At 36.4% G+C, this 13,368-nt stretch overlaps 1 protein-coding gene across 2 annotated transcripts in view; it reads left to right on the top strand.

Moving 5' to 3' along the window:
• The window catches only part of NCOA3 (nuclear receptor coactivator 3), a 60,292-nt gene extending 46,948 nt beyond the window's left edge, over window positions 1–13,344 (top strand). The window contains exons 16-26 of one of the 2 annotated variants that reach the window (XM_053958843.1): window positions 307–442; window positions 1,440–1,628; window positions 2,136–2,375; window positions 3,772–3,898; window positions 4,638–4,809; window positions 5,574–5,870; window positions 7,389–7,493; window positions 7,882–8,107; window positions 8,327–8,501; window positions 9,067–9,208; window positions 10,203–13,344. In XM_053958843.1, the coding sequence (XP_053814818.1) occupies window positions 307–442; window positions 1,440–1,628; window positions 2,136–2,375; window positions 3,772–3,898; window positions 4,638–4,809; window positions 5,574–5,870; window positions 7,389–7,493; window positions 7,882–8,107; window positions 8,327–8,501; window positions 9,067–9,208; window positions 10,203–10,214 (1,821 nt within the window). In that variant the 3' untranslated portion in view covers window positions 10,215–13,344. Of the gene's footprint in view, window positions 1–306; window positions 443–1,439; window positions 1,629–2,135; window positions 2,376–3,771; window positions 3,899–4,637; window positions 4,810–5,573; window positions 5,871–7,388; window positions 7,494–7,881; window positions 8,108–8,326; window positions 8,502–9,066 lie in introns of both variants that reach the window. The other variant, XM_053958842.1, reaches the window with a different exon arrangement.
• Window positions 13,345–13,368: the final 24 nt, after the last annotated feature.

Below are 13,368 nucleotides of genomic sequence, written 5' to 3'. Positions count from 1 at the left end.
ACACATTCTTGTTCACTATCGTTAGGGTTGTTATCTTTTTAACTTGTGATGTTTGAAATGTTTATATTCAGAAGTGCTTCATTTTCTGCTAATTCTCAAAATTACCCAAAGAAAATACTCAAAAAAAAGGTATCTAAATGATATCTAAATTTCTTTGGAAGGGAAAAGATAGCTCCAGATAGTGTCAGTGAATTAAAACATTTGTCTCCCAGTCATATATTTTAAGATTAGTGAGGATCTAAGTAAAAATTGAAATATAGCCATATGAGAGTAAATAACCTTGGTATTTTACTGCGTCATTTTCAGATGAATGGAGACTTGGATAATTTGGATGCAATTCTAGGTGATCTTAGTAGTTCCGAGTTTTACAATAATGCTATGTCTGCAAATGGAAATAACCCTGGAACAAAGCAAGCATTATTTCAAGGAAATGCCCTGTTGGGTAAGGAATTAAATCTACCACCTGGGTTTTAAAGTTAGGGTTTTCTTCTTACCTGATGTAAACATAATGCATCCTCATACCCTTAGAGAGTACCTTCTTCATCTCATATATCTTCAAGGACAAATGTAACACAAAATAGCTAATTATAATAGCTATTATTAGCTATTATAATAGCTAATAGGCTATTATGGACACTATTAGCTCTAGCCTACTATATACAAAATGAATAACATACAGTTCCTTGTTTTATGGTTTATTCTGGCTTTGTCTAATGTAGATTTCTCAGAGACAAGTCATCAGGAAAGATGAGTTGTGAATTAAAATTGAGAATTTTTATCCCTCACTGATGACTAGGGGTATAATGTGGGATTGGTGACAAGCTTTTAATTTCTTTCTTATTCTATGTGAAAACATCTTGTGGCCAGTAAATTGTAATCATTACTCCCCCTTGACATCAAAAGGAATGCCCTTCCTTAGTAGGAAGCTGAGTAGGAGGGGAGGATAACCTAGCTGATAGACCAGCATCATGGCAGTTGCTTTCTTTCATGACACTGGTCATCTCTTGATTATATAGGGCAATGGATTGCTGAGATAACCAAAGGAGGTGAAACATGGATAATGAAAAATATAAAACCAGGTACAAGAACACGTAAGGCCACTGACACTATTGGCTGTGAAGCACGGTGATTTGTAGGTTAATTGTCCATAGAGGACACTGTGCTCAGGAACGCACCATGTCATTACAGAACGTAAATTAAAATGAAGCTCTTTTTCTTGTGTAGGGCCACAGGGAACTGCCTTTGTCTTTTTCTGCAAAAGGTCCTAACTATGTGTTCAAAATGGGAATTTCTGTTGGGAAAACATAAGCAACATAACTGTTCCTGGCTTGCTTAAGATCAAGTGTATTAGTTCATAAAGAGATGAGACTAATTTAAGTCATTAATAGCATTATATTTTTTAAATGTACAGTTGCATGCATCTTTTAATTCTTTAACAGGTGTGAAGAGTCCTCAATCTGTGCAGACTACTCGCCCACCTTTTAACAGAGCCTTGTCTTTAGACAGCCCTATGGGCTCAGGTGCTTCAGTGAGGAATGTGAATGCATTCTCCATGTTACAAAAGCAAAACTTGATGGGTGGAAGTCCAAGAATGATTGAAAACCAAGAAAATTTTGGAGCAAATCTGGGTTTGTTGGTTGTATACAAACAGCTCTCATTGTAAAGGAAATAGCTTTAATGCAAAAAAGTTGCAAGACTAAAATAGAAATTTCAGTTAGAAGAAACTTTAACATTAAAGAATTTTAATTTTACCATCATTAATACTTCTAAATTATTATCTTAGCTAAAATTATAAAACAGGTTACTGTTTACCTGTATCATAACCAGTACTTTACTGTAAGTAGTTAAATTATTTTTTACTATTTCGAGTTTTTAGTTTAACATGTGCTTTTGATATATAGAAGTAAGAACAGTTCAGTGGCAGCCAGTCATTATGAATTTTACATATATTTAGACTCATAGTTTTTGTATAATTTAGAACTTGGCATGGTGAGCTCTAGATGCTTTTGTAGGACTCCAGTCAATTGCTCTGACATTAGCAGGTGCACTTTTATGAAAAAGCAAAATAATTCGAGACCCAAAATACATAATGTACTCCTGATAATAAATATTTGTGTTTTCTCTCTTCATTATAGCAAGTGCTCCCCACAGAAATGTGGCGATGAATCAGCATCAGCCAGGAGACTGGGGTTTGCCAAACTCCAAAGTGAACAGATTGGAATCTGCAAGTTCTGCTTCAGTATTGAGACCAGGACCTGAATTTAGTACAACCCTTCCGAGGCCCCCAGAGGGGGGCTCTGTGTCTGGGCTGCCTGTTCGCTCTAACAGCATACCTGGTTCTAGGCCCGTGCTGCAACAGCAAATGATTCACATGAGTAAGTTCTTAACTTCTTATTGTCGTACATAGCACTATTTCCCTGGTTTCTTGGTAAGCATTCATCATAAGAATCTTTGCACTGTTGGTAGAATGCTAGATTTTCATTGAAAGGCTTTTTGAAGTAGAGACTGTTATTATTCCCTGACTGTGACCTTTTAAGATTTTTTGGTGATGTTCTTGTTTTCTTCTGGTGCTGTGTGTCTCATACACAGATAATTTGTTTTGGGTCCCAATATTGGTGGTGGGGGAAGGATAGTTTCTATGTGTTTCTTTAGTGCAGTACTTCTCTGCTAAATTCCAGGAACTAAATGGCATCTATGATTCCATATGTGAAGGTACTAGCATTGTGGTTAATTTAATTTATCCTATTTGATATGGATGCCTTTTTTTTTTTTTCTGTTGACTTCTTAGTAATCAATGTCTTTTTAAAGCTTTTCTCTCAAGTATTTCAATGTTCTTTTCACATGGAGTAGCCAAATTTCATATAAAGCCACATTGCAAATACCAGTTTTCTTCAAAGTATTCTTATGTGCGTGAGAGAAAATAAGCTGTATGTCTAAAATATGAACAGTCTTAAAGCCTGTGGGTTTTTTCTATTCTATATGTCTAACAAAGGTTTAGTCTAGAGCTGAAATTCTCCAGTGTACTATGCCAATACCAGTATGCCCCCAAACCAGCTTTAATAGACAGCATTCCTTTCTTATAATGGAAAGCTACCAGGGCTGTCACCAGTTCCCTTAAACAGACTTACTATTTCAATGCAACAAATGGATATAAGATTAAATAAAGACGAAATTTGTGCAGTCCTGACTAAGTCAGAATTTTCCAGCTTAGCTTCCTAGAAATCATTGATGCTAGGTGATTCATACAGATGCTGGGAAATAATGGGATGACATAAACTCTCATATGTAGTGCTGTATGTCCCAGGATAGGTAGAGGAGAAAAAAGTACTCCCAAAGAGCAAAATGTTATGTACTTTGTGTTTCTTTTGATTTCCACTCTGTATTGGAATTAAAAATGCCAGATTTTGATGTCACTATGACAGTGTGTATTTGCTGGTACCCAGATGTCATTGTCCAGAATTTTTGTTGGGGCTTTTTTTTATGTAAGGTACTGTGTCTTTCATGCTCCTATTTAGAGACTAAAGGATTAGAAATAGCAATTCTGCTCTAACAGGGTAACAGGTCTAGATCACTGCTGTATTTAAATCTGTGTTCTGTTATAAATGTGAAATTATCTTGACTGTGAGTTCATGTGTGTATACACTGTAAAACATTATGATGGAAAACTCATGAAGCTGCTTGACAATTTGTGTGATCATCCTAATGTGAACACTAGGAAAGCAAGATGAGACATTCAGTTTTTAAAAAAGACACAAATGTTTTACCTTGCAGGGCCAAATGAGATAAACATTGACATGGGAGGTAATCCCTATGGACAGCCTGGACCTTCTAACCAGCCTGGATTGTGGCCTGACAATATGATGCCAATGGAGCAAGCGTCACGGGGTTCACAAAACAGGTAGAATTGGGGAATGTTTTAAGGTAATTCTAAATACAACTGTTCACTGTCTGTCAGAAGAATTTAAGACTTGGAAATAAAATTGTGCAACATACACAGTGGCAATAACAGATTGGAGGCAGAATTCCATTTCTAGAATGTTCCAGAAATGTTTCCATTTCTGCTGGTGATCTGACACTGGATATTTTTTAAACCAGCTCCACAAAAGTAATTGTTAACAAAATCTATCAATCCTTGAATTGAGAGGCACAGAAAAAAGTGAGGGGAGACTCTGAAATCATATCTCTGTGGCACATGACAAAACCAGGAGAAAACAGAATTTATGTGTGATTAAGGATGCATGGAAAGTGACTGGGCAGTTTAGGACATAAATTTTGGACTTAAGTTGTTAAGTCTTACTTCAGTCGTCTGGGTGACTATAATACTTAATCATACCCAGGTCAATATATTATATAAAAACTGTAATTTTCCTTGTAATGGTTGTAATGAATTTCTTCACTGAAAGAGTGGTCAGGCATTGGAATGGGTTGCCCGGGGAGGTGGTGGAGACACCATTCCTAATGTGTTCAAGAAACAACTGGATGTTGCACTTAGTGCTCTAAGTGTGGTTGGCAAGGCAGTATTCCCTCAAAGGTTGGTCTCCATGATCTTGGAGGTCTTTTCCAACCATATTGATTTTTGTTGTTTTTTTGGTTTTTTTGTTTTGTTTTGTTTTGTTTTTTTTTTTTTTAATTTATAGACAATTAGTTAGAAGCTCTTTGGATGATCTCTTGTGTTCGGCACCAAATATGGAAGGCCAGAATGATGAAAGGGCACTTCTGGATCAGCTGCACACACTATTGAGTAATACAGATATCACAAGTCTGGAAGAAATTGACAGAGCATTAGGAATTCCTGATCTTGTAAACCAAGTAAGTAAACAGATATTTTGGCCATTTATTTTCCATAGACCAATATTATTTTATTACTTGAAAAGAAAGTCAAGAGGGCCTCCTCATTTACTTGGTCTCTTCACATCCTCATCTTCACATTTATACATTTCCTTTTGGAAACCTTTACATTGACTAGTGATTTTCAATGGAGGAGCTCAGTATGGATTAAATTTCTTGTGCATGACAAGAAATACAAAGTGGCATATTCTTACAGAAGTTTATTGTATAATGCCTTGGTATATATAGATGGAGTTTGGGGTGCAATTCATTATAATTCTATAAGCTGAGAATTCTGTTGGGTTTCCTTCGTAGCCTGCTGTCAGCTGGCCTTAGGTTGTGAATTATTTGACTGTCAGTGATGTGGATGCTTCCCTCTCCTTCAGTTCCAGGTTGAATTTGTATGGCTAGCAAATAGGAAAAAGAAATTCTGTGACTACTTTGGAAGTTGCTAAGACCCACATGACACCATCATTTGTACAAATAGCATCAAAAATGCAGAAAGGCTTGAGTGGTGACACTGGTCTGCCTGTGTATGCAGTATGCGGCAAAATTGATTTAAAAAATAATTATTATTATAAATCATTTTGCTATTTCATTAGTTTGGAGACAGAACTAACAGCAGCTGTCCATGCTATGTTCTACCCAAGAAACTGCTGGCTGGTGTATTATGCTGTGTTAGCTTTATTACTACTTTAGGAATTCTGTATATACTGCTAGTGAGAGCACTTCTGTATCTGTTGAAGGGACAAGCTTTGGAACCCAAACAAGACTCATTTCAAGGTCAGGAATCTTCAGTTATGATTGACCAGAAGCCTTTGTTGTATGGTCAACCCTATCAAGGGCAAGGGACAGCAATGCCAGGAGGTTTTAGTAGCATCCAGGGACAACAGCCGTCTTTTAATTCAGTGATGAATCAGATGAGCCAACCGAGCAATTTTCCTCTGCAAAGTATGCACCCCCGAGCAAACGTGATGAGACCTCGGACCAACACACCAAAGCAGCTACGCATGCAACTCCAGCAGAGGCTCCAGGGACAGCAGGTAATTTTTTGCTCCTACATTTACACTTCCTTCATGTTTCAGAATGGAGTTACTGGCACATGGAATTGTGTTGCTTTACATATATAACAATGGATATTACAACAGATGATTGAGAGGGTGGTCTTTTATTTTGACAGTGCTTCTCATTGAATTGCCTGATGGCTGTAGGAGTAGAAGAACATTTATTAGGACAAGTGTTTCTCCTTCATCAGCCTCCCTAGCTACAGATTTGATTGGTTCCTGCAGCACACAAAATGATTGCTAGCTAAAACAGTGCTCTTGTACAATGTAACTCTGCATGATCTCTTTATCCATGTTTACTATTTTTTCGGAACCTCACAGATAGCATTAAATTGGAGCTGTATTTCTACTGTAAATCAGGTTTTACTTCTTTCTCACTGTGTTTTCTAGCTAATCAAAAGCAAACTCGATATAGGAGTTTGCTTTCCATTTAGTGATTTGATGTCATTTTAGGTATTTTCTTCAGATGAAAGGTGAGAGAATAGATACAGCCACATAGATCTTAACACTAGATTGAAAACACTGCTTAAGAAATTGATGCATGATTTCAGCATTGAATTCCCCATGTGAAAATGCAGGCTTGATATTAAATACAGTGTACAAATAAAACTAGGAAAACTGAACTACTGCTGTGTGGCGTGGTGTGTGAACAGAATACATGCAGGTAACACCAAAGCAACAACAACACATAGCTGACATACAAAGAGTAGGTTTATTCCATCACCCTGGATTCCAAAAAACAGAGACACATACACCACTAAGCTCATTTTAGAAAGGGCAAAAAGCACTCAGGCCTGTATTCCATATCAAAAGGGCCTGGAGCATGCACGGTCCTTCACCAGGCTGTACTTTCACATCTCTAAACGCTCTTATCTCCCTTCCCCCACCTTTACAAAGAGGCCCAAGTCTATGGGAAAGGCTTTTAGAAGTCTTTAACAACATCCTGCTATCTTTTATGAGAAAATTCCATTTCTTCTCTGTAGACAGACAACATCCCAGAGCAAACATAAATATGTGAATTTTCTCAGCCAGACTATTTTCTAACATCTCCCTGGTGCCTGGTTGGTCCTTGAGAGAAAGTATTTCTCTGAGGTTCTTTTTCTTTCCCCTTGCAAATCTTCCATTTTTCAACCCTTTCCTCTCCACATATGGAATGGCAATTTTAGGAAATACTGTGTTCTCTCTTGGTTTTCTATGACACTTATTGTTTAAAACAAATAGATAATCTGCTCTTTATTCTTAAAGAGAGATAATTTAAGGAAAATAAAAAAAAAAAAAAAAGCAAAGCCAGTTAATGCTGCACTGTTTGAAGGGTTTTTCTTTTTGTGTGTTTGAGCTGTTTAAACAAATAGTTTGTTTAAAGACAAGGCAAAAATTAGCCATTGCACGTTATGGATTCAAGAGGTCCGTAAAGAAAGGGGTTTTGCAGGAGTTGCCATTACTTTGTTCAGATACCGTTATTTTCAGGCTAATAGTGCTAAAATGTCTTTTTCCAAGTTCATGAATCAGACCCGTCAAACTCTTGAAATAAAAATGGAAAATCCAGTCAGTGGTACTAACTCAGTGATGAGACCAGTTATGCAGCCACAGGTGGGATCCCAGGTAAGTAATTACTACAGTAGCTATCTGTTTAGAATTTCAACCTTCTTTCATGGCTTTACAGCATTCCTCTTTGGTTTTGTTCCTCTGCATAATTTTTAAAAAAGGGGTTTTTTACCTCCCTTATTCCTGAGATTGCTGGGGGATTTGTTCATTAGGACATGCTGTCAATTCAGTGTGCCAAGTTTTTCTGTGTAAAACATCATCATTTGTTTAGCACTAGTGACAATTTAATGAAAACTTTTGTCATAATATTTTGATGATTTTGTTTTTTACTGTCTGTGGGTTTTCCTTGACTTGCCGGGTCTTAGGAATGAGTTTGATTGACTCTGACTTGATTTTATTTGTAAAAACATCTTCTAATATGATTTTTCTTCTCTTTGGGGGATAGCAGCAAGGTTTTCTTAATGCTCAAATGGTGGCTCAGCGTAACAGGGAACTAATAAGTCACCATTTTAGACAACAGAGGATGGCAATGATGATGCAGCAGCAACAGCAACCTCAGGCCTTCAGTCCACCACCAAATGTGACAGCCTCAGGAAGCATGGATAGTGCTTTGACAGGCCCTCCAATGGCTCAAGTTCCTTCACAGCAATTCCCCTATCCACCTAATTATGGTACTGGTACTAACATGTTTGGCTTTTTTTCCATTTGTCTGGTTTTCTTTTCCCTTTTTTTATTAATCCAAACTACCTAAATACCAATCATTCTGAAAAATGGACTATACTGCTACAAAAAAGGATGACTTTTCTCCTTCCAATCAGTGCAGGAAGATGAACTAGAAGTATTAAGTGATGATAAGTGTATTGCATCTGTCTCCTTTGTTTTAATTTAAGGAATAAGCCAACAACCTGATCCTGCATTTAGTAGAGTATCAAGCCCTCCCAATCCAATGGTATCATCAAGAACTGGACCCTCCCAGAACCCGATGCTGCAGCATCCTCAGTCAGCAACAATGTACCAGTCCTCAGAGATGAAGGGCTGGCCCTCAGGAAGCATCCCCAGAAACAGGTGAACTTCAGGATAACAATCTGTTTCCCAAAAAGTCTTTCATTTTGCTGGAAGTAGAAACTATGTTACATAGCATGTAGCAGGAAAAGCATTTACAAGAGGAAAAAGTAACTTTCTGGTGTTTGTATTGTCCTTCATCCTGCTCTGGTTTAGGAAATAAAATGATTATTTTATGCTTAGCTCCACTGATCTATATTGGACCTCTACAATCTTTGTAACCAGAAGCAACATTCAGTCTTTAAATATTAACTTAATATTTAAAGAAAAAATAACTTGGGGTAGGGACTGGAGAAATACAAAATATCAAATAGTATTATGATGGATGATACAGCTGTAATAGTAGCCTCCAAAAAGGTTACATTAGGCATACACATACAGCTATGCATTTCTAAAAACTCAAATTCCTTTTGGGAGGGAAGTTTCCATGTTAAACAGATACTAGGTAAAAATAGGTAAATGTGAAAACAGTTTTATCTTTCATGTGTTGACAGCTGGTGCAGGGAAGGCAATACATCAGTGTGTGAACTTCTTGGAAGGTAATTTTATTTGTCCTTTTGTACTTCAGTTCTTTTCCCCAGCAGCAGTTCAGCCATCAAGGTAGCCCAGCAGCATACAGTATGATGCACATGAATGGCAGCAGTGGCCACATTGGACAGATGAGTATTAATACCATGCCTATGTCAGGACTGCCTATGGGTCCAGACCAGGTAAGTCATATATCAAGACTGATGAAAAGATTTGCTGACTCTTCTTCCATTGAGTACAGTCTGCTTACATCCATTCCTCCCACACAATCCTGCTCTCAGTTACCCTGTTTGTATTTGCATCTGCAGGCCTATTAATTTTATATCCTAAGAGATACTTTCTTTTTGATGATACATTAGCAAATTCACAATGACCCAAGCTGTATGCTGGGCTTAGCTGTTGACTTTGAAGTATCATGGAAAGGACCAAGCCTTAAACTGCACAAAGGATAATGAAATACTTCTGAACCTGGAAAAACCCCAGAAAAAACCCATGGACTTTGTGAAATGCATCCACAGCAGATCTTGAAAATTACATGTAATAGCTCTTATGAGTCAGGCTAAGAATCCTGCTAATGCAGTATCCTTCCGGCAGACACTGATAATGATACTTGCCCTTACAAAACCTTAGAATAACTTGTGTATGCATAGCCAGAAATGATGGAAAATTTAGACCTCTCATTTAAGGTGAAAATGTGCTAATAATAGGCACTGAAAAGAAAACTGAAATACAAAATACACTTTTGCTACAATCTTTCCACAAAATACCTAGGATGAGCAACATAATACTGTCATAAGCTAAATCTATTCTAGTAAAAAGTACCACATGAAATTTTGTCCAGCATACCTGAGAAAGCTGTCAGAATACTGAGGACTTCTGGGGGTAAGTAAAGTTTTGGAGGACTTTGATACAACAAATGCCTTTTATAAAGAGGATAATATAAAGGTGAAATGTCAGATTTTCCAAATCTACGTGACATAAAGATACCAAAATAGTGTGTTCAGGAAATTCTAGGACAGCATTTATTTTCTAGAAATTTATTTTTAAAGTGGAGCACTAAAAAGCTATTCTTCTCCTTCTAGGCATTGATTGGCAGTAGTTCTTTCTTCCAAATGCAGTACACAAACCATTTCAGCAAAGCTGTGTTCTCTGATGAAAGTATCTTTTCTTTAACAGAAATACTGCTGACATCTACAACCACATCTTCAAACAAGAATGGCTGAATGCACTAGTGTTAGAAGGGAAAGTGACACATTCTTCATGGCAAGTCATACTGGGCTTAACAGAAACCAGTGATAAATTTCCTCATCCAGAGTAAAACAAATGAAAAAAAACCCTACCCAACAAAAATATGTTTTAGTAGAAGCAGCCTATGCATTACTGTATAATGTGGGGTACAAAAAAAGGTCATTAGTATTTTTGGCACGCTTCCTCTAAGAATGTGAATTTGGTAATGCCATTTTAACAGATTTGATGGGTAGACTCCTGGAATACCTGATCTGTTTACTGTAGCTATCCAAAGCCCTTTAGCCCAGGCAGACTAAAGTGCCTGGAGAAGTCACAGTGGTAAGAATTTCCTGATTTCCTCTAATAACAATATCTGACAGAGAATGTAGTTCTTAGCCTTGACTCTTTTATATAAATCCCTGAATAGAAATGCTGCTTTTAGTCTCTTATCCCAAGAGTCAGGGATTTCCCAAGCAAAGTAGCAGTGCAAAAGTAATTGGCACATGCTAGTCCAAAATCCCGTCTGTTGAAGCCAAGGGTTGAAAAGAGAAGATAAACAATTTAAATTATTTAAACACAATTGTGACTAATATTTACATATTGCTGTGCAGCTGAGTGCACTTTATAGAGGTCTATATAATGGATTAATGCAATGTCTTTGATAAGGACTTAATATGAAGGTAGAGCATACTCATATTCCTTCACAAACACAGTCTCTTAATTATTTGAAAAGACTGCATAATGTAATGTTTTCTGTGTATGGAAATTAGAGCAATAATCTTTCGTCTTTTTTTTGAAAAAAGCTTCAGAAAACTCAAGGCAAGACATTGCAGCCAGCATCAGAATTTTGCAGTCTTTTTTGTGAATAAATTTTGTAAATATGATCTTTAAAATAATGTATTATATATATGACTTTTGTAGGTCACTAACTCATTTTTGCAGAGTTTGTGAAGCTAAATGTTTAACAAAATTGATTTCTGGAAACTTGAGTGTAGCTGAGGTCCAATTTTTTTTTTTTTTTTTTTTTTTTTTTTTTTAATTACATTTGAGGACTTTGAAGCTGGGTGACTTTGGCCCACATATTTCTCTTTGGTCTTCAACACTTCATTTATTTTTACATGTTTAACATAGAGCTTTTTATAAAATACAGACCAGTTGTTCAATACTCTCTCCACCTGTGAGCACTTTTGTTACATTTCTTTTTACCTAAGGTAGTTTGACATGAAGGCTCTGCATTGTAAGATCTCAAAATTTGTCAGGACAGACATGTCTGTCTGTAATAAGTTGCCTTTTCAGTTGACGAATCTGGATTGTGTCTTTTTAGTCAATTTTAATGAATTCTAAATGTTCTTTGAAAATGTTTGTCTGTTGCAAAATACTTGCTGTTATGTAACATCCATAAATCTTTAAGGATATTAAGCCACATTTTAACCAAATGTCTACACCTCATTGGATTATTCTAATAGTAACGAATGTATTTTCTAAGCAGATTTCTGTCATAGAAGTATTTAAGTGTGGCTACATATTATTTGCTGATAGCATGGGGTTTTCTTCCCCCTCCATTCTGGGTGCTTGAAATGAAGATCCTTTTGCACTTCTTGCAGTTACAAGGAATTAAACCTCTAAACCTTCCTAAGGGATGACCCAGAAATGTTTGTGTAGTGCTTCTGTTCTGTTGCTCATTGTGTAATGGAAAACTGATTTCTCCCAAGTGAGTAAAAGAAACCACAAATCCCCTGATCTGTGTTTTTTGCTTACTCTTTGTACTGTTAGCAAGATGGGGTTTTATTGTTCAGAATTTTTGGTGATCTTCCATTTTAACAGAAATAAGTTTTAATAGAAATATTCTCATAAATTCATCCTTAGTGCCTAGCCAGCTGTGTTTCAATGGGAATGTAGATTCAGTCAATCTACTTCATGTAACCCTGTCTCTTCCCTTAGTACTGAGTATATAGATTACCACAGCACTTACTTGGAATTTTCAGTCCAATTAATGTCTGTTTATAATGCAAAGCTTTTAAAAGCCTAAGGAACTTTTATCTTTTCATTTCTTGGATCATACCTATTTGCTGAGTAAGTGCTGCTTACTGAGGTGAAAGGCAACAATCCCTTGCATTTTATAGCAAATCAGAATAGAACAATATTTATATTTTGTACTTGTTCATTATGCTGATGGAAATTACAAACACCGGTTGCTTTCATTAGGTGAGCTCTTAGACTATATACTGCTATATACATCTTGCAGTACAATTTTTTTTTTTTTATTTAGTAATTCTATTTATACATCTATGTATAACTACCTGACTGACATTATAAAAGCTCATCCTTTTCTCATATGTTTAGCATGCTGGAGCTTTTCCACTACCTACTTTTTTTCCTGAATTAAAAGATTTTTAGTTTAAATGCATCGACAGCATATTTCATGGCAGCACTAAATAGTACATTAGTACATCTGGTTTGAAATCTGTTGACATTTAGTTACCACCATCAATTTTGCTTTGGTCCTATAGCAGTGGATTTCTGTGAATGTTTTTTTAAATAAAACCCACATAACATTATTCAGCAGTAGGAGATGAATTAGCTAGTACAGCAACCTCTGATCACTGCTGCATAAATGAGCGTTGTTTCGCCATGTCTCTGTTGCTTTTTTGATCACGTGTTTATTAAAGTTGTATGTAGTGCACTTTTTTCCTTGGCCTAAAATACTGCTTCTGAAGTGAGAAATTCAGACCATGTTTCTGTCACAAGACAAAACTTACTTGAATGTTGCACCAGTTAGCACACCTTTTATTATAGAATTTATGTGCAAACCACCAGATGACAGAATGATACAAGAAGTGTGAAACCATGTAATTCTGAGAGCAATATTTTCAAAAATTCTCAGGAGAAGGCATATGGTATTGAGAATTGCATCTAAGCATAGTTTACATTACATGTATTGCTTGAAATATCTGTATCTTTATTTTGCAAAACAGAGGAATCATGGGGACTGATTTATAAAAGGGTTGGTTGTAAGGTGTTACTGCCCTTCTGGTTTTTGTGTTTGGATGTTAATAATAATGTAAATAAAGGTTTCTATTTAAAATCAGAACTTGGTGACACTTCATGAGGTAAT

Source organism: Vidua chalybeata, chromosome 17 (genome assembly GCF_026979565.1).
Source record: "Vidua chalybeata isolate OUT-0048 chromosome 17, bVidCha1 merged haplotype, whole genome shotgun sequence".
Lineage (NCBI taxonomy): Eukaryota > Metazoa > Chordata > Aves > Passeriformes > Viduidae > Vidua > Vidua chalybeata.
Note: the sequence above shows the minus strand (reverse complement) of the source record. Positions and strands in the feature narration are given on the sequence as shown.